This window comes from Hydra vulgaris, chromosome 12 (genome assembly GCF_038396675.1).
Source record: "Hydra vulgaris chromosome 12, alternate assembly HydraT2T_AEP".
Lineage (NCBI taxonomy): Eukaryota > Metazoa > Cnidaria > Hydrozoa > Anthoathecata > Hydridae > Hydra > Hydra vulgaris.
The window spans coordinates 60,751,182-60,773,541 of NC_088931.1; the positions used below are offsets into that span (position 1 = coordinate 60,751,182).

Below are 22,360 nucleotides of genomic sequence, written 5' to 3' on the forward strand. Positions count from 1 at the left end.
AGGCCAAAAGTAGCAAGGCCAAGGCCACATGTTACAAGACCAAGTCCAAGGCCAAGAGTTTTAAGGTCAAGGCCAAGGCCTATGTAAGCATTTTCTAGATCAAAGACTTCAATTTTTGCCAAGACCAATTATTAAAAAAAAACTATAAGTAGCAAGTGCTGTGACAATAAAACCATATTTTGTAAAAATAGACCAAGGTTATGCGCAGAATTCAACGAAATCAATAAGAATTTTTTTTTTTCAAAGGCCAAGGCCAAAACAATTAAGGCCAAGGCCAAAATTTTCAAAGCCAAAGCCAACAGTATCAAGCTCAAGACCAAGGCCAAGGCCTCAATTTTTGGCCTTAAAGCAAGGCCAAGGCCACAGACTAACGACTCTGGTTGCAAGCATAAAAATTTAGATTTCATTTTTATTAAATTACTCTAATATTAAAGTTTACTTAAAACTTAAAATTACTTGAAATATCAGGCATTACTTTTTTCCAAATATATACAAAATTCGCGTAAAAAAATAATAGTTTTTCCTGATTTCTAAAAAGTTTTCCATTAATACAAGTTTAAATAAATATTTTTGACATATATGTTTTTAAACTTTTTAAGTCATTACTTATAAAAAAAAAAAGTTTCAAAAAAATTGGGAAAGCTATTAGTTTAAAGTTAAATTAAAACAAATATGAGGGAAATAAACTCCGGTTTTTTTTTTTTTTTGCAAAGTGTTTTCCAGATTTCTTAAATATGTATTAGGGTGGTTCATAAAAATGAACCACGTCAAAACCTTTATGCTCTTGCTTTTTTGTATTCCTTTTGCTTGTAAAATAGGCCACAAAAATTTTTTTGGTGTAATGTATATTTTAGAACTGCCTCAAACATCATGAAGTTTCATAATTTGAGCTAATTTGAAATTTCGAGTCAAAAGTGAACATACTTCACACTTTTTGCTATTGAAATGCAATGGTAAATAAAATGTAAATATATGATTGTTTAATTAACTAAGTAGACAATTATTTATAATAGTCCAGTGATATTTGCATATTCGAGTTTAACTTATAACGTTTTGTTACAAGTTCGATGTTCGTCAAAACTGCAGTAGGCCTATCACTAACAGACAACTAACACCTATTTATGTTTATTAAGTAGTGTAGCTTTCTTTGAGTTAGGAAATCGTTTACGATGTTGTTCAACAACTTGAAACAGATAATGTTTCTGGTCTTCCTGTTTAAATTATTGAGGAATTGAATGTAGTGGCTAAAGCGATTGCCCTCTCAGAACTATCGTTGATTATTTTTAAAGATTCGACAGTGTTCTTTCCAATGATGAACGACGGCAGTTCTGGCCACTTATCTACATCTTCTGACAGAAAGGAGGTATCAGTTTGAAGGGCTGCAATGAACAGATGGGATGCAGGTCCAATGAAATGATCGAGTGTTTTCATACTGAGGTTTTCTTTTCCTATATATCTGACTGAACAATCTTCATTTCTTCCAACTGGGTGCTCTCGTAGTCGAATCACCATTTTCTGCTTTGTGTTCAGTGTCACCATGTCTGAGAAGAGGCTAAGAGGTACCATTTCTTTGCTTAAGTACCATAAGTGAGGTCCAATCCCACTTGCAGCCGCCTTGGCTACTGCATCATTAGTTGAATGGTAGTCTGCAATGGCTTGAATGAAGTTCAGTTTGTTGCTTGGAGCATTGCATTTGGAGATGTGATCCAAGCCTTCACATAAATCTGTGTGACAAATAAACTGAACTCTAGGCAAGCACTGCTTTTATGCTTTGTCAGTTTGAATTGGTATTGAAACAGAAAGATTTTCAAGTTGCATAGCAACTTTGACATCCATCTCGTGTGATGAAATGCACCAGGAACTCTGAAACTAACACCTCTTGGAGGACAGTGTCCCAGGAAAATCAGTGTGAGTTCAAGAAGTTCTCTGTAATCTTCTCTTGGAAGACATCCTTTTTGTCCGCTAGAGCATTCTTTGCGAAAATGACCACATCATGCTTGAGGTTGTCAAGACTGGCATTTAAACGACTATCCATACAACACTTGTAATCACCTTGGTCTACTGGAGGCCAGAATTCCTAAAAATAACAAAATAGTGCTACATTTGGACCAGATGTTGGACCAAACAAATTCTTAAGCACATCTCCATATACCACATGATGTCTACAAGTAAGCCAGAGTAGATCTTTGCATAACTTCTTCTCCAGTTCTCCAGTTAAACACAAGATCCATTTAAATGACCTGTTTTAGATGCAGTTGTGTCGAATGATATTCCAATCTGCTCCATCAGATTCCACTCCATTAAAGTTGCAAATGTTGACTGTGCTACCGGTTGTCCTGTTCCCTGTCCAATTTTGGGGATGGCAAGAAGTTTCTTGGTATGACAACCTGTTACCAGAATTGCGATACGGTCTTCTTTCTCTGGTCCACCACTGATGGCTGGAAGTAGTTTACCATCAACATGGATGACCAAGGGGCCATCAGCAGCAAATGAAGCCTTCATGCTGTCTTGATGGATTCGGTGCATTCTTCTGCTTTTACGAATACTACTGGTAGATAGTAGCAGGATAGTTACATCTTGGTTGCTGAAGGTTTGTGCTGCTGCTGTGAGGATAATAAGATATTTGGAGTTTTATTGAAGCTGACCTGTTCTTCTCCAGATGGCTCATATTGAGATGATTCAGCTTGAGAACTACTGAACAGACCTGCTCCGAACGAAGTTTCCTTTCAGATTGATCAAAAACAATTTATCTTTTTCAATTGTAATCAAATACATGCAATCATGGTGAGAAATGTCAAACAACACGTTGATAGACTGCTCAAGTTCTATATTTCGGGCCATATGCACAACAACTCTTCTAATTTCATTGTGACAGATGTTCCGGTAACCGTCTAATAAATCCTCAAATTTTCTAATGATATTTTTCAGTTCAGTCGTTAGTACCCTTGCTTTAGCCCAAATTTCACATAGCTGTTGAATTGCAAGTTTAACAGCTTTTTTTTGTGACAGTTTTTCATTCTTATGATGGTGAAAATAAACTCTCAAAACTTCACGAGTTGTTAGCAATCTTCGACTGTCAAATGTATCTTGTGGTTCACCAATTAAGAAAATAATACTTATAGCATGTGTTACAGTCATTGTTATTTTTTAACATTTATCAAGTATGTAAATAAATATGGATCAGTATTATTCAGTAATTTTGAAAACAATGTCTAGTACTTTACTTATAAATTGAATATTTGAGAAACTTGTTGTGAAATTATAAATATCAGACTAGTTTGTAATTTACATAGAATATTTAATATTTATTATTTATTATCACAGCATAGGATATTTAATATTTATAAATGTATTGTTTTTTTTTTTTTTAAATAAGTAAGTTTGTTGCAATATATTTGAAAACAATTGTTAATATTAAATAATAGTATTGCATAGCAATAGCAATGCATAAACGCATAAACCGATATTTCATATAAACTTCAGGTGCTTTGAGGCAGTACTAAACATAATAGTATCCCAAAAAATGTGACACTTTTGATACAGTGATATAAAGGAACTGTGATATAATGTATAAAGGAACAGTGATATAAAGTATGAGCACTTGATTAGAAATAACTTTTATTTTTTTGGCTATGGTATGTGAACCACCCAAGTATGCATACAATTTAATGTAATAACTAATGAGTAAAACTCTGTAACTTTATTTAAATTTGAAATTTAATGAAGTTTTTACATAATTTAATATATTTAACACAAATTAATTCTAAACACAAAAATTTCTAAAAGTTTTTAAAATATGAAAGAGGTTATTATTTTAAAAACTGAGCAATAATTTTTTGTCAAATTCGTCTTTATCCTAAACATGTTTATTTGAAGTATTATGCAACTAAATTGCTATAATCCACCTAATACCCATTACAAAGCTAAAAAAGATATTTAGCAATGACATCTTGTAGTTTTCAAATTTGCAAGTATTGAGAATTACAATAATGAAAGTGTAGAATTAACAACCAGACAACTTTCAGCATTAAATAGCTTTGTTAATATCAATAGATATTAAAGGACTTAATTTCATTTCACATACAGTCTTTGTGAAATAAATTTAGATACAGGAAAAGTCTTTATGCAGTGAAGGCAAATTTGTAGTATCAAATGAAATCTTTGTCCACCAGATGTATTATCATGTAGTACCACCTATTATGTAGAAATAAATCAATAAAAGAATTAGAATGGAATGACATAAAATTTAAGATGATATGGAGAAAGAAATTATGCTAAATCAATAAAATTATTGTTTAACAGTATTTTGTGTGAGCCTAAAGTATCCCTATAAAATTTAATTTAGGCAAACCTCTACCAAGCCTTCACTTTAAAAGCGAAAGAGATAGGAAATTGAAGAACCTTTAAGAAACTTTCATCATAGCATGTCCTAATGTAGTTAAACAACATCATTTCCGCAAAGATATTTTAAAACTTGTAAAACTTTTTTTACTGAGGTAGTGGGTATTCATGTCAAACATTTGGAAATAAAGACAATCTTACTATTTCAAAAAATATACATAATCAATTTTCTTTAACTTTAAAGGGATCCCAAAGTGCCAAGATAAGTTGTGTTCATATTAAAAAGAATGATAAAAAAAATGTTTGGGCTGAATTTTTTTGAGTAAAATCAAATAATTAACGTATGCCAAGAAAATTAACTTTGTTGTTTTACTCGAAGCTTGCTGTCTCTATGTTAGCCAGTTGTTCTAAGTCTCTAAAATATGCGCCACAATCTACAGACTTAATAATTAGTAAATGATGTTATTGTAGGATTTTTTTTTTTAAATCAATATTATTTGTTTTTGTTTTATTTGTTTTTTAAAATAAGCCTTTATCATCAGTTGTATGACTGAAATTTTATAGAAAACTAAACAAAAGAATGTTTTTTTATATAGCGCGAGAACCAAATAAAATTAAGATTTTTATGATACTCTTAATTATAATAAATATGTAAAAAATCACCTTATTATATATTCTGAATCTTTTTTCTTTTTATGTAAACAATGTGAAATTTTTTTCTACTTTATCTAAGCCGTATATCGCTATGGCGTTTTTGTTCTCCTATTGAAATGACATTTTACAAATTCTTAAATTTTTTAATTAATAAAGAATTTTGGTAAATGACAGAGATATTTGCTGAATTCTTAATTTTTAGTTAAAAAATATTTATAGATTTTACACTTGGAAAATTTACAGCTTTTTATTAATTAAAACAATAGTTAATATTTTATGGCAAATATAATTCAAGACAGATGGTGATTAAAATTGTCAATGTGTTGCAGCGCGCATTAAAAAACATATTTAATATTTCCCAATTTATATGTCGCATTTGGCAAGTATTTATGTCGCATTATTTTGTTTTATTATTTGTCGAAGTATTTTACATTAAAATCTCTTAAAATTACAAATCAAAAAACTACCAAAATTGACAATAAAAAGTTTTTCATTAAACAATTTCAATTTTAAAGTTGACTCAATAATGCTACACTTTCAATCATGTTCAATAATTGTTCAACTTTAAAAATAAAGTAAGCAATACATGTTTTACAGAATAAATTTCATTAAATATACTCTTGCATGGTTAAATAAGAATTTCGAGAATATTTTTACCTTATGAAAAGTTTAGCAAATAAATGCTGTTAATTAAATTTTCATAAGGTTAAATAAATATGAAATAATTTTTTTAACAGAATTTTAATAAGGATAATAATCATTTAATAACAATAAATATAACACTAAAATAATTTATAGCAATAGACAAGCTTAAAGCATCTGAAATATTTTTAATGCGAACTTTGAAAAGTTTAGAAAATAAAATAACTAAAAAAGTAGTGATTTAATGAAATGAAAAATAATTTTTTTTATATAATAAAAAGTAACTAAACAAATTCTTTAGTAATCTATAATGGAAAAAAAATGTTCTATAATTTGATGAAAAAAAGAATTTTTATCGAAATTTTACAATGGCGTCATATACTAAAACTCTTTTGAATCAAACGCGCTCGAATAAATTATTAAGTCTGTAGATTAGGGCGTATATTTTAAAGACTTCAAGCAACTGATTAACATGGAGATGGCAAGCTTCAAGTAAAATAACAAAGTTAGTTTTTCTTGGTACATTATTTTGTTTTACTCAACAAAGATCAGCCCGAACATTTTTTTTGTATCATTCTCTTTAATATAAACACAACTTGTCTTGATATTTTAGGATCCCTTTAAGAAGCTCTATGCAGCACATAAAAGAAAGTTCACAGACAAAAAAAATCAAGTTCTCTAACGGGTGATGCGGAAGTTATCGGACAAATCCTAATTTCATTATTTGAGCATAATAATTAGTTTTTGTGGTTTTATGCATAGGCATAAACGTTCTATAAAATATAAACTTTATTATTTGAAACACAATTATTTAAAATGAGGTTAAATGCAGCTGAACGAGAATTTTTTCAAAAGCGACTAAAAATGTTTTTTGTAAATAAACCTAATATATATAAAAAAAATTGTAAATCATTTTGAAAAGGAAGGGTTTGCTTCAAGAACAATATATGATAACCTAAAAAGACTTGAAACTGTTCAATCGTTTTCTGATAGAAAGCACCCTGATCGTCCAACATCCTGGACTAGAGAAAAGAAAGCCGAATTAACGAGACTTGTCAACAATCGAAAAAGGGTCAGTTAGAGAAAAATAGGTATTAAATTCGGTGTTAATCAATCGACAATTGGTTGTCAGTTAAAAAAAATGAATATTAAATATAGAAAACGTGAAAAGACTCCAAAATACACTATAGAACAACAAATAAAGGTAAAGAAAAGAAGCAGGAAACTAGTTAACCAACTCTATAACACAAAATCGCTTCTAGTCATCAATGACGAAAAATACTTTTGTTTTGCAAGGGACAACATGCCTGGAAATTCTGGATACTACACAAACAACAAAAAGACATGCCCAGAAAGTGTTCGTTTTATAGGAAAAGAGAAATTTCCAAAAAAATTATTAATGTGGATAGCCATATCTGACCGTGGTATGTCCGAGCCATTGTTTCGCACTTCTAAGGCTGTAGCGATCAATTCATCAATCTATATTAATGAATGTTTATAAAAACGACTTCTTTCATTTATTCACAAGTATGATGGAGACTTTAACTATTTATTTTGGCCAGATTTAGCAAGTTCTCATTATTCTAAAGATTCTCTAAATTGGATGGACCAATATGCCTATTGCGTTGATAAGGAATCCAATCCCCCAAATGTGCCTCAAGCACGACCAATTGAAAATTTTTGGGGACATTTGGCACAGAAGGTTTACGAGGGAGATTGGCAAGCTTCAACAGAGCAAGTTTTGATTGATCGCATTAAACTAAAACTGCAAGAAATTGATTTAAACTTTTTTACAGTCGCATATGAAAGGCGTCAGAGCAAAATTGAGATCAATTGCAGATGGTGGTGTTTTTTCACATAAAAAATAATATATTTTTATTAAAAGATAAATGCTTTATTTAAAAAAAATATAATAGTAGTTTGTTTTTTTATTTATAAATAAATTATTGACGTTTTTATTTTGTCCGATAACTTCCGCATCACCCGTTAGTATTTCAAGCTTTGGCCCAAATGGTACATTCTTGCTGGTACAAAAAGTATACATTCTTTACATGCGTGTACAATACACCAAAATGTGAAATTGATGTGAATTACTGCAGGCCTTGAAACTTCTTACCATAGAATCATTGAAATGATGTTTGAAGTAGTAAATAGAAAGTCTATATAATTTAATTGTGCCAGCATAAAAGCTGCCCAATATTTTTCACAACAGTATTTAAAAGTGATTTCAAAGATTGGTCAACAATAAATTGAACTGAACTATTAAAAATCAATCATCCATAAAATGAATTAATAGATCTGCATGAAAGGCTTGATGAAGCGACTTTTTATTTATTGCAAAATCACTATCAAGCCATCTAAAGCATCTCAGAGTTATTCTCGATAAGACAATTTTCCTGCAGAGAATTACACTTTTCTAGTACAAGGCAAGATACAGAGTTAGTATTTATGCAAGAAGCAGTGTTCCGTTCATCCATTTGTCATCTATTTCATGAAAAAGATTTTGAAGGAATCTTTTTACCTAATTTCAGATTATATAAACTATAATGTTGGATTTATCCATTTATATGTTTATAATTTGTCACCATGCTGAAGTTTTTTCTGAAGTTTTTTCTGTTTATTGCATTTATTGCATCAACTTTTTATAAGAAGATATTGTAAGGTAGCATGTGATAGATTTTTATGTTGTTCACCTTCCCAAGGTTGAGAGAACGGTTACAGTTAATGACGCTTCTTTATTGTGGTTACAACCCTCTCACAAATTTTTTTAATTCTGAAACACAAACCTTGATGAACAAAGCCACTGTGTGAAGAAACAAGATAAATGTGTTGTGGTAGTGGTGTAGTGGTAGAGTGCTAGCTTATGAAGCTAGCACTCTACCACTACACCACTACCACAAATAACCACAGGTCAAAGACCTGATTTTCAGGTCTGCTGAAGCAATGTTTGAATACTGTCATAAGTCAATTACTTGAATTATGTTTGCGTATGATACTGCTAGATAAAGCTAATACACAACAAACTTGCTAATAGGTTCATGAATTTTCCTTAGTTTACATCTCCTTTAATCATAGAGGGTATTTATGATTCATATACTGATATTTAAGGTATCAGATTATTATGGTTTTGCTGTAGCATTTGGCCTCTTCAATAAACAAAAAACTAAAGTTGTTTGTATTAACTATTACTAGACATTTCAATACATTTACACATAAATACATGTATACATACATACATACATACATACATACATACATACATACATACATACATACATACATACATACATACATACATACATACATACATACATACATACATTCATACATACATACACACATACACACATACACACATACACACATACACACATACACACATACATACATACATACATACATACATACATACATACATACATACATACATACATGCATAAATACATACACACATACATACATACATACATACATACATACATACATACATACATACATACATACATACATGCACACATACATACATACACACATACATACATACATACATACGCACATACATACATACATACATACATACATACATACATACATACATACATACATACATACATACATACATACATACATACATGCATACATATATACAAACATACATGTATACAGTTCTTTCAAACTTTAAAAAATTTTAACAAACAAAAAAAGTTTTGTTTGTTAAAATGTTATTTTTTTATTTTTTTATTATTATTATTAAATCATTATTAAAAAGTAAATATATTTGCTCAAGATTTGCATTACAATAAAACTTTATGTTTATGTTTTTTTTTTTTTATTAATTTTTATCAAAGGAATAAATATATAAAATAAAATTATACCAGAAAATGTTGTAAAAAAAAAAAAAAATTGATACAAGTTTTATTGATTAATTTCCATTCTACAAAAGTTGTATCATATTGGCTGCTGTTTTCAAAGAAATTTAAATTAAATAGTTTGTGATGTCTTTAAAATGCTGTGAATTGTTGCTCAAGTTATGATTCAAATTGTAATATATCTGTATACAAATTTCAACATGAAAATTCTAAAAAAAAAAAAGTGGTTTTTAAGTATCCCTCACTCACACTGGACTTTACCTAGATATAGCGTTGTTTGTAAATTGCGTTGGCCAGATCATGCTGAGTTTACTTTATGTTCTGGTAAATTGAGGCTGATTCATCCTCCATCAGTGTTTCTAAATATCTCTAAAAGTTTTCATTTTATCCACCTCCAAAAAAGAGAAAAACTTTATCTTCTTCTCTTGCTTTTGAAAGAGTTTGTTTTTCAGACTCTAGATCTGTTATAGAATCCATCTAAGGAAACAGACTGTTTGTTGTTTCTGAAAGTTCAAACATCCAACAATCTAAAACTTTTAGAGTTCACTGATTCCCAACAAACTAGAAAAATTAGGTGTTTAGCTAATTCTTGCTCTTGTTCATTAGTTTACTGCACCGCTACTTATTTATAAACTTTGTTGTCAAAATAAAAATTCTCGAGAGAGTTGCTCTTTTGAAAAAATGAAAAAAATGATTACGATTGGATATAGCAGCTGCACAAGAGGGTGAAAACCATGAAGTAGAATGAGGCTTAACATGGAACAAAGGAACAAAAGTTTCCATTCCTGTTTTAATCCAAGTTACGTAGGAGGCGCATTTTTCATCTGAGAGGGAAAAGACATTATTTTACAGTTATTTATTATATATTAAGTCTTATAATTCTGTCTTACTTAAAAAAGAATTTTCTTCTGTATATGGTCAATTTGTACGTGATTATAGTTTCGAACCATCTTGGTTACAAAGACTTGGTTACTAAAACAATAGATTAAGTAAGGAACAAAAGGATCAAAACAACAATTTATAAAATATGAAATTAATATCAATCATTCCATATTTTATACATAAATATAACAGTTGGTACTCTAAAAAAAACTATTTTCATACTCTAAAAAAAAAATATTTTATAAACTCTAAAAAAACTATTTTACATATTTTAAAAAAAATTATTTTACATTCCATGTAATTGTAATTGTCATAATTTGTAATTATCAAGCTCATCGTCAATATTTATCAAACCGCTCATACACGGTAGTGCCTTGTGTGCATCTATGCAGTCCTGCCTCCCAGAAGATAATTTTTAGAATAAAAACATTTTCATTGCTTGCTTTATAGGTTATATTGATATTGCAAGTTGTTTTAACTTAATGAAACAATGCTGATAACACTTAAGTATTAACATCAAATATTCCTCCACAAAAAATAAGTACAAGAAAAATATGACATAAATATTATATTCTTACCAAAGTAAATATTATTATGCATAGTTTCTCAGAAGTGCATCAGCCTTAGACTTTGTAAACACTCTTTTATTAGCGAAATGATGGAAACTGTTCTACCAATGCAATCTGTGCGTATGTTGCCATATTAAATAATTTTTCTAATAGAGAAATGTTGAAAATTCTCACAGTTTTCTTTCACAAAAACTTTGAAGCTGTTGATGGACAGAAAGTAGACTACATTATCTGGCAAGCTGTTTCATGCCTTTTTCATCCTGGCAATTCAGCTATTTAAAAATTTCAAACAATCTTAATTGCTGCTGTGTTTTTTCTAGTGAAGTCTCTCTCAGTGATTAGCGAGATTGTAACAGGTGTTCACAAAGATTGTAACAGGTGTTCACAAGTTTTTGTACATACTTTAAAGAGGTTTTGCTCCTCTATTTTGAATGTAAATTCAACTGTGTTAAAAAGATTTAAAATCTGCATTAATATTTTTGAGATCATATAAGCAATAAAATATTATAAGCTGGAGATATCTTTTAAAAACATTTTCTCTAGATTATAATGTTTTAATGCCAAGAAAAATTTTGGTGTAATGATGTTTCTGTGTAAGTTTGATAACAACCAATCATTTTGCTTTTGTTTTGAATAATAAAATTCTGACTAAGGACTCATTTCTGGTCAAGTTCAAACTCCTCAAGTAGAGAGTCAGATTTATTTAATTAATTTGTTATTTTTTTTAATGTGTTGCTGGATCTTTTGATATGAGTGATTATTATATTGTTTTTCTTTTTTGCTTTAGTCAAAATCTTCACAAACTAAAGCAAGAACAGAAGTTCTAGCTTTGAAATTTGTACCTCTTTTTGCCATAAAGCTTTAAGTGAGGAGAGGTTCTACTATACTATTAGTCAAATTTGTATTCTCTTGTTAAATTTTTTAAGTTGATTATACAAGTTAGCTTCCTCTTTCATCAACGAAATATTTGTGACTTCAACAAGTGCTAATCTGGTTCTTGGGTCCAGAATTACTTTAGCTATTTGCCTTAACTAGCTGTCATGGTTCCTACAGGTGCGGGTTGCCCTTACATTAATAACTAGCTACAATGCTTCTATTTAGGTAGTCAATTATTAGTATCAAAATTTTTTTAGTATAGTATAGAGCAAATAAGGCCAAATTTATTATAGTTTTTTATCTCTACAGTTTTTTCTTTAATTATTTTTTAAAATGTTTTATAGTTATTTGATAGTTTTATTTTTTATAGAACTTATTTATATTTATATTTTATCTACGCAGTATAAACATCTTAGGTTTTAATTATATTTATTACATTTTATATATTTTTATTATATATATTACATTTTATATATTTTATTAAATTTTTACGAGTTTTTTTTTTTCCAGTATGGTTTTCACAAGGTGATTATTATTTTTGAAATTTTTTATATAGTTTCGCTTCATTTGAGACATAACTTGATATACTTTTAAAAAACAGCTACAAAATATCTATAATGGAGAGTGTGATCCCAAGTAATAAATTTTTGGTCCAAAATTCAAGGTGGCATATTGTTATTATGCTTTATCAACCAAAATCATATTTTATATTAGGATAGCATAACATATCTTTAATTGGAAAAAAAAAAATCGAATCAATGGGAATCAAGCAATTTTGGGTCTTAAAGCACAACCCATAGTAACAAAACAGAAATTTATCTTGACCATTTTAAAATCAATAAATGACCAATAAACTACAAAACCCAAAATGGCATTCTTGAGCAAAATTTTTTTATTTTTTATATTTATGTTAATTCACCTCCATGAAGGCCATTAAGCTAAGGCCAAGGCCATGAAGGTTACTACAGTTGAGGAGCCTACTTTATTTGTGGTTACAACCCTCTCTCACCTCTATAACTCTGAAGCACAAACCTTGACGAACAAGGCTGCTGAGCAGAGAAACAAGTTAGGATTTTTAATTAAATTCAGGCTAAATTTCAAAATGCCATAATTTTAAGTTTTTTTGTGCTTCATTGATAAAACCTTTGCTTAAAATTTAAAAAAAATCTGATGAGTGGATGAAATTACCCTCCACTATTTAAACAGAATTACACTGTTTTTAATGCTACTTTATTGAATTATTTTGAAGTTAAAATTAACAAATAAATTTTAAATAATGGTGAATAATTAGATAGCTGTCTGACTCATCGAGTTTTATTATTATTATTGCTATTATTATCTATTAGTAAATCAAAACAAAACAATCCTATTATATTTTTCAAAAGTTTTGATACTTTTCTCAGTTGTTATTAAATATTGATAATTTTGATACCATCTGAAAACATAAATAATATCCATTTTGCTACAATATCTAATGGCTCAAACTATTAGAACAATAGAAATAGTAGACAAGAAGAAACATTTTAAAAATTTTACTTGGAGTGTGATTGTCATGGTATTTCATGGTTGATTGTGCTGCATTAGCCATTGCTTGCCTATTGTTGCAAAGTGTTTTCATTATATGTGCCAGTCACCATTTAATGTTATTACCAATGCAATACAATTACTAATTTTCAGCAGATGTAAACTCCATTTGGGTGGTGTTTTGTGGAAATTGGTCATAGGCAAAGGCTTTTATTTAAACTCTGACTTGATTAGCAGAAATAATGCATCTACATAGCTTAATGCTTAGGATGACTAGTGCATTTTATGTTTCATTCAATTTCTCTCTTATGATTTAGTTTATGACTATAGATAGAAATTAGGAATAGTAAGTGTACCTGATAGGGTGGGTCAGCAAAGATTAGGGTGGTTTAGGCATGTAGAGAATAAAGATGCAGATGATTGGGTATCAGCATGTAGAGAGCTAGTAGTCTAATTAGAAAAGGCAAGAGGTAGAAGTGGAAAAACTTGAAGAAAGTGCATACACTTGGCATGAAAAAGTTTCTATTAAGAACATGCTCAAGATAGTATCCAGTAAAAAAATTAGCATTATGAGAACGTTAAGTTTGTGCAAGCATGCAAAAAATGGAGGCTAAAATAATAAGGATGATGTATACTTATGATATCAATGTGATTGAAAATTAGATGAATAATGTTGCTTCTATGGATGAGCTAAATAATATTGCTCTTAGGGATGAGCTATACAATATTGCTCCTAGGGATGAGCTAAATAATATTGTGTAAATAATACTAATAAAATCTTACTTTAACTAGGTAGTGAATGAAAAATTTTCAAATTTTAATCATTTAAAAATAAATTTGCATAAAGATAATGCTAAAAATCGAAGTCGCTCAATTAAAGTTTTGAAATTAAATAGATGTTTTGCAGAAAATATTTTTATTTCATGGGTGCAAAAATATGCAATTAATTTCTGACTTCAATTTGATTAGTTAACAAGTAAAGTTTGGTGTTTATTTATCTCCGTTAAAAAATTTTGAAAAAAAAGCTATTACAAAATGCTTACTAGTGAAAATTGTTTTGACTAAGTTTTTGGGTCTAATATTCAAGTCTTAATTTGTTTTTGAGTGTTCTATTGAAATTTGATAAAAAATAGAGATTTTATTTTTTGATTTGTAAAGATCATTGGTGTCGTAATTTAACAACCTGTTCCGAATTTCTGGGTAAATTTAAACTAAAGATTCTTATGTCCTGGAAAAACTCAAGTCTAAATTCCATGCGTCTTTTTTTTACTACAACACAAAAATCACTGCAGTTTTTACTAATTTACATTATAATAGTTGTAAAAATAATTGTAAAAAGAAATTGTTAAAGAATGTCAACAATTTAATTGTAAAAGAATGTCATTAGTTTAATTGTAAAAGAATGTCAATAATTTAATTGTGAAAGAGTGTCAACAATTGTAAAAGAATGTCAACTTTTGTAAAAGAATGTCAACTATTGTAAAAAATGTCAACAATTGTAAAAAATGTCAACAATTATTTAAGAATGTCAACTGTTGTAAAAGATATTTGATTATTGTCAACAATTTGCAACTAGAGTTAAATTTTTGTCTCACTATAAATAACAATATCAAATTAAAATCATTTTTGTTTTGCTATTCTTTATTCAATATAAAAAATCGCAAATGCTTTAACATAAATGTTGCTACTGCCTAACTGATTTAGAAGATTAACTGATTTACTGTTACAAAATTTTTATAAATAAAATTTTTTACATTAAATATGTGTTAATACTAGGTTAGCGCCACAAAAAATGTCACTGATGATAGCATTATATGTTTTTCTCTGCTCTCTTTACATGCCGTCTTCAGTTTTTTGTGGAGTGAGTTTGAATACAAAAAATTATTTTTTTAAATGATAATTTTTATTTCCATTTATAATTTTAGCAATGCATTGAAGCCAAACTTGATTATTTAGTTGAAAACTGTGCGGACCAGTTGACCATTTTTGATGTTTTAATGAACATTAAAGACTTAAAAATGTGTTTAACTATCTGTGAACTTGTTTTAAAAAAAAGAACAGACTCAAAAAGTTATTACTCGAAAAGTTTACTTTATGTAATTGAACACATGTTAAAACATGAATCGCTTTCTCCTGTTTTGAAATTAGCTTGTTTAAAAAATAAAGTTGGTATTCAATGTATTGAATTAATGAGTTGTGAATTTTCTGATGAGTACAAACATCTACAATCAGTGCCACATATTTTGCTAGAGCAGTTATTGATGAATGCAAAAATTACTATTGCTGATCAGGTTGTTAATTTTATAAGGAAGTTGGGATCATCAGAAGTTATGCTTCGCCCTCTTCTTAAAGACTGTGATGATTTGATAGAAAAGTATGCTTCTTTTTCACTTGATATTAAAGAAGTTGATTCTGATAAAATCTCCACACCAGGTAAATTTTTTTTAAGCTAGTTGAAGTTATTTAATTTTTCAGTCAATTTTTACGCTATGTAACAAATTTTGTTTTTGTATTGTCCTTGAGAGTATATCCTTTATTTGAAGTTTGGCTTGAAAGTTTGTTCTTGGCTTAAAAGTGTGATTTTCTTACTGGTTTTGTTGAAAATAAATAGGAAATAGTTTTTTGTGCTTGAGAAACTTTTCTGTGACTGGGACAGCAATTGTTTGGAACTTGATAGTTTTCAAAAAAGCTCTTGATTCATATTGAATACTGAGTAAAAAATCTCAAATGCTTTAACAGAAATGTTGCTACTGCCTAACTGATTTACAAGATTAACTAATTTACAAGATTAACTGATTTACTGTTACAAAATTTTTATAAATAAAATTTTTTTACATTAAATATGTGTTAATACTAGATTATCACCACAAAAACTGTAACTGATGATAACATTACATGTTTTTCTCTGCTCTCTTTACTGCATATATAGCATGCTGTCTTGAGATTCATCTAAAATGTTTTTGAACTGATAAATTTGTCCTCAATGTCTGAGAATTTTTCAGAGTATTTTAAAACTTTCAAGAAACCTTAAGAACTATCAGAACTTCTTAAAATCTTTCAAACTATCAAAAAGTAGTTCATACAAGTATAGAAGCACTGGTGACTTGAACCAATATTTCTGTTGATGAATAAAGGAAAAACAAGTTGTATTTGAAGAGCAATTATTTAATTTGAATGACATCAAGAGATTGTTTGCATTTTTGCTTTTTATGTAGACTATTTATAAAAAAAGATTAAAAAAGTGTTCCATGTGAGTAAGTCCTAAATTATCTGATGTCTAAAAGGCATACTTATGCATGCCTGTCAGAGATTAGAACATGTTCTGTGCACTGTATTTCACATGCAAATATTACAAGAGAACTCTTGAAGGTTGAATAACTTCTTATTGCTTAGATGTATCTTGTAGAATTTTAATGATGGAAATATAGAGAGAAGGCTATTTCTGGGTGATTGGCACTATTTGTAGACAACTTATCTATGAGCTTTAAAGCTGTCTATTTTGATAGATCACTTTGTACATTTCATAGAGAAATACACTATTGTCAAGATGTTGCTAGGTGTTGCCATGGTGTTTTGAATTATTATAGCTACTAATAGGAGGTCATTGCAGACTTCCTTTCCTCATAGGTCTTCAAAGTGGTTTCACAAAATTTCTTTGTTTCTTTTGCCTCTGGTACAGTTACATTTTTTTCGCAAAAACCGAGTCCTCTGTGAGAAAAATGTAACTGCACATAAGGTTAGGCTACATCAAGCAGTTTCTTTTTCAGAAACTGCTCGAGACAAGTGCTTTCATCAAGATATGTTAGACTTTGAATTGAAGATATATATAAACATTGTTGTTGAAGACAAAAATATTTTTGGGTTACTTTCTGAAAATGATTTAAATTACACTCGCAAATCCAGGAGACTAAATAAGTGTGAATTTCATAAATACAAATTGGCATAAGTGCATTAAAATAATTTGCAAACATTGGCATAAGTACAAACTATTGTAAGTGAGAAGCAGTTGTAAAACAGGCATAAGTGTGAACTGGCATTAGTGCAAAATCACATAAATGCGCCAAAAAAATTAGCATAAGTGCAAACTGGCATAAGTGCGAACTGGCATAAGTAAGCCAAAAAATTAACAAAGATTGGCATACGTGTAAATCTTCCTAAATTCTAAGCAATTTTAAAGATTGGCATGCAGTCATCAAGTTGAAGTTTTTGCTCAATTTGGTTTTTTACAGATTTTAGAAGCAATTGAATGGTACTTTTAAACCTTGGACAAAGTTTGTGTTACATAGTGTTAATAACTTTTACTTTTCTTGTTAGTTTGTTTTTTTATTATTATTATTATTAAATTCATTTATTTATTGAACACATTTTGAAGTTATATTTATATTAAACAATTTATTTATATGTATATATATGTATATATGTGTGTGTTAAAAAAAAGTGCCAAAACTGGATGGCACAATGTCACACCATGTACAAGGATGTATACTTGAATGGGTTTGAAGACCACAAATTATATTTGCAATTTTCATATTGCAAGCCAAAATTAGTTTAACTCTATCTGCATTAATCAGTAACCATATTTGTTCAATGTTGGAGTGAGTTTCTGTCAAATCTTCTGGTACTGCAATAAGAATTTGTCTCTTAACTCCAGTGTCTTTGCCAGTCCTTTGACTGTAAGGTTATTTTTGAGACTGTGAGTTGGTATCAACGCTTAACACAGTATCAACAATGCTAATACAAAACTTAAGAAAACCTTTACCACCAACAATTCCAAGCTCAGTAAAATATCCACCAGAAACTTTGCAAGATTGAATAATATGGTTTATAAGTCTAGATAAATCATTGCAGTGAGTAACAACCCGAACTGTACCAGAATTTCCTTTTCTGCCTAAAACTTTTAAGTCATTGCAGGTGAAGAAATCACTCAAGCGTTGACCTGCTCTTAAGAAATTCTTATAAAAGTTTGATAGTCCTGTATTTAATTGTACATTTACTAGAGCTAGAGTAGCCATTTTTGGAGCGCTTGATAGTGGCTGGGCACTACTTAAACCTGAAACCAAAACATACATATTTTATCTTTATATTAAACTTTGTTCAGAAAGTTTGTTTAAAACTTTCAACTTATTTGTTTTTAAAGTAATTAGAAACTTTTTAAAAATATACTTCCAGAAACCTATCTTGTCTTTTTTTTTAAAGATTTTTTCTAAAATATTTGTAAAAATTATTTAAGCATAAAGATTTACCTGGAATAATTGTAAGTGGAGGCCCGTCAAATGATTTAGCAAGTCAAATAGTTCCTTCAGAGGATAATTCTTTATTGGAAATAACTCAATATGCAATTTGTTTGGCTGCACTGGCATCTTTTGCTGCTAAAAATTGAAGGTTTTCCCTGAGTTTTATTTAAGAGCATTGGTGGGGCAAACTTTTTCTTAAAGGGTAGAAGCATGTGCTGCAACAAGAATTTGGTTTTCTTGCAGCTTTGAACAACCAATTTAGTAGATTAGGCAATAACACATTGTGCTTCTTGTTTCAGGTCTCACTTGTATTAATTGAAATTAAACAAAGCAGGCTATAACTTCTTTCGACTCAATTCCTGCACAAGTTGTTCTATGATTTGCAGAGTCCTTGTGGTACCCGAGAATCACTGAAATTGATCTTTGTCTTGTTGGCATATTTGATCTGCTTGGAAAACAGTAAGCTGTCTTAAACATTTTAAACAGAGCAAGCACACAAATATTTGATTTTCATCGTGAACCTTTGTTTGATTTGGCATTGTGGCAATTCACTAATTCCAACTTTACTAAATCGAACTACCCCTTTTACAAAATTTAACTTAAATTTATATTAGATAAAAATACTTTAACATACCTTCAAATACTGTTAATTACAAACAATTAAAATCTCGGAAATAATTACTTTAATTACAAGGAAATAATTTTTACATAATTCTTTCCTTTAAAAGAATTAACTATTTCAATTAATGACACTTGTCATTAATTTAAATATTTGTCATACTTATTGAAAATTCAGATGAGATTTTATTTGACAAATTCCAATTTTTTTTTTGAGAAATTACAGATTTTTACTGCTACCATTTTGCTTCCAATATGTGCAAAATGTTATTTATAGATGATGGCTGCTCCTCTTGCACATCATTCCCAAGTTCTTCCCATAGTAACTCAATGGTATTAAAATCTAGCAATTATGGTTGCCATTTCATTAATTTTAGTATTTGCTGGCTTTAAAGATCTCTAAATAGCTTTTGAAAATAATCTTGCCAGAGGGCAGTAATTAATGTTTCTTTATAAATTTCTTTTGTCATTATTCCTTCAATTTTGTGTTGGTTCCAAACATTTTCTCAACCAAAACATCCCCAAACAATGACAGATCCGTCCCTGTTTGTTACTGTTGACAGTAAACATTCTTCTAAATATTTTTCTCTTGCATTTTTTTTTTTTAATTTCAATTTACTCTCAACATGGTTGCAAGCAACCACTAATAAGTTGGGAGCAAGGAAGTGGTTGACAAAAGATTTGAAAAGTTGTAAGTTGTATGAGTCAGGGAAACATGAAGATCAGAGAGAGTTCCAAAGGGTTGAAGTGCGAAGAAAAACACTAGACAAAGTTTTTAGAGCATGCTGGGGCAGATATAGTAAAAGAATGAGACTTTGCTGAGTGACGAGTCAAGTGAGAATGAGTTTTAGTTGATGGAACTAGAGATGATAGTATTTGTAAAAAAAAGAGATAGAGATGCACATTAATGACGATGGCAGAAAAGCTCAAACTTGAAAGATAGAGTGGATCCAACTATGTTTTGAATGCATTTTTGGAAGAGCATCATTAGAAAAACCAGCCCAAATATGACAACAGTTCTTCATACAGGGATGAATAAGAAATTTGTAGAGGTAGAGAATGGAATTAGGAGTAAAAAAATGGCAAGCATGATAAAGAAAAGCAACCATAGCAGATACTTATTTAGCAATCAATTGTATATATGGTTTCCATGAAAGGTCAGTAGTAAATGATAATTCAAGATGTAAAGAGGACTCAGTTAGAGGGTTGCCATTCATTAATATAGGAATGTTGACAGTACTGTGATAGTTGTTTGCAGTAAATAACTGAGTTTTGTTAGAGTTAAAATTTACAAAAATTAACTTGTTTAATTGGAATAGAAGGAAGAGAATGGCCATAAGATTCAAAAGTTGAATTAGTAGAAAAGTTCTTTGCAAATAGCTCTGCCTTATTGGGAGAGGTAATAAGATCATTCCCATAAATGGGAGAAGGAATGTTAGACCTACCCTTGTTAATGACGCTGTTGAAGATTTTCCATAAGTCTCTGGACTAACTTCTGAGACTAGATTTGGGATTTAGTGAACTGAGCATAATGGAGCTTAGCATCAGACAACACTTTTTTACATGGATTTCTTGCAATTATAAATAGCTGTTTGTTCTTTTGAAAAAGATAAAAAAAAAATGATTACGATTAGATATAGCAGCTGCACAAAAAGGTGAAAACCATGGAATAGAGTGAGGCTGACTTGAAATCGATGAGAAGTAACAAAAACTTCTATTCCTGCCTAAATCTAGGTAGCAACGTAGGAGGAGCATTTATTGAGAGTGAAAAGACATTAGCCCAAGGACCGTCATGAAGAAAATCACAAAATAAGTCCCAATCAGCTTTAGGTTAGTCATAAGTAGGACAATGATAGGTTGAGTCCGAAAATGAAGTACAAGATGAAAGATTTAAAGAGGTCATTGCATGGTCAGAACCACCTAAGGAAGAAAAAGGAGAAACTGAAACACAAGCTAGGATCAGAGATATAAATTAAGGAGTGAAGTAAATGATTAGGGTTGTCAGGAAAACAGGTCACAAAGTTAACTATCTGAGTAAGAGGTTGAGAAGCGCAGAAGTTATATGCTTTAGTGTCAGCAGGGTCAGTGGTTTTAGAGCTAAGCATTCGATTTGATCAGGATTAGAGTTACCAGTAACAACAATATTTACAGTGAGGTAAAGAGAAAGGGCATGGTCAATTTGATCAGAAATTACACCTTAAAGTGTGTCGTCTTGGAAAGAAATAGAACAATAAAGAACAAAGAAAAAGGTGATAGAGTGAAGAGAAAGCACATAAAAGAATGGTCAAAGAATTCAAATCAAATAAGGGAATTGATGTATTTGTATACCCCCAAGCCAAGCATGTGAATATTAGAGTCTTTGCCATCAACACTGAGATCTGAAGTGGAATTTAAATTAATCGGACAAAGAGCATGCAAGTCTCGTGAATTTTGCAAGAGGTAAGATTCAACTGATGGAAAGTTGCTTTGCAGGCCATGAATATTTGTAAATGATATATTAAAACACTTAGGTGGTGGGGGATGATTTTTTATGTTTTGGGTTACTTTTGGTATGATTTAAGTTTAAAGAGAATTTGACTCATAGATAGAGTACGGTCTTGTAAGCAATGAGCTATACAGTGTTCAGTCCTGTTAATTAACCCAAAGGCGCAACTTAGGGCTCCTTATGTGGTCTCAACAATGTCTGCTAAAAGCATTAACAAAGACACAAGTGACCACAGAGTTTGGAAAACCTTTCTATTAGCCATCCTCAGAAATATTAAACTGAGTTTTAGAGCTGTACCCTCATTAGGAGATTGGGTAGCTACTATAAGTAGAGTATATACTCTACTACAGGTATTAGGAGTAGAGGTAGAGTTGCATAGCTACTATCAAAAAGGCACAAGCAAAATAATGAGTAAAGCCAGGAAGATCCAGCGTTCATCCTAGACAGGAAATAATATAATACAGGTTTACATCTACACCAGCCTAATACAGGAAGAAGAGGTTCGAGGCTGGTCAGCATAATAACTCTTTTTATCCCTTAAGTCTTTGCCTTCTACAAGACTGTAGCTGGATGTAATTAACATCTGTTCAAGATGTTAACTGCATTATTTTTCCACGAAAATACAATGTTTTTAACCTAACATTCTGATTCATCTGGACTCATCTA

At 29.9% G+C, this 22,360-nt stretch overlaps 1 protein-coding gene across 2 annotated transcripts in view; it reads left to right on the top strand.

Moving 5' to 3' along the window:
- LOC100197921 (zinc finger FYVE domain-containing protein 26) overlaps positions 1 to 22,360 on the top strand; it is a 109,365-nt gene that overhangs the window by 43,047 nt on the left and 43,958 nt on the right. For both annotated transcript variants that reach the window (XM_065813966.1, XM_065813967.1), the window contains exon 17: positions 15,283 to 15,790. In XM_065813966.1, coding sequence (XP_065670038.1) covers positions 15,283 to 15,790 — 508 coding nt within the window. The remainder of the gene's footprint in view (positions 1 to 15,282; positions 15,791 to 22,360) is intronic.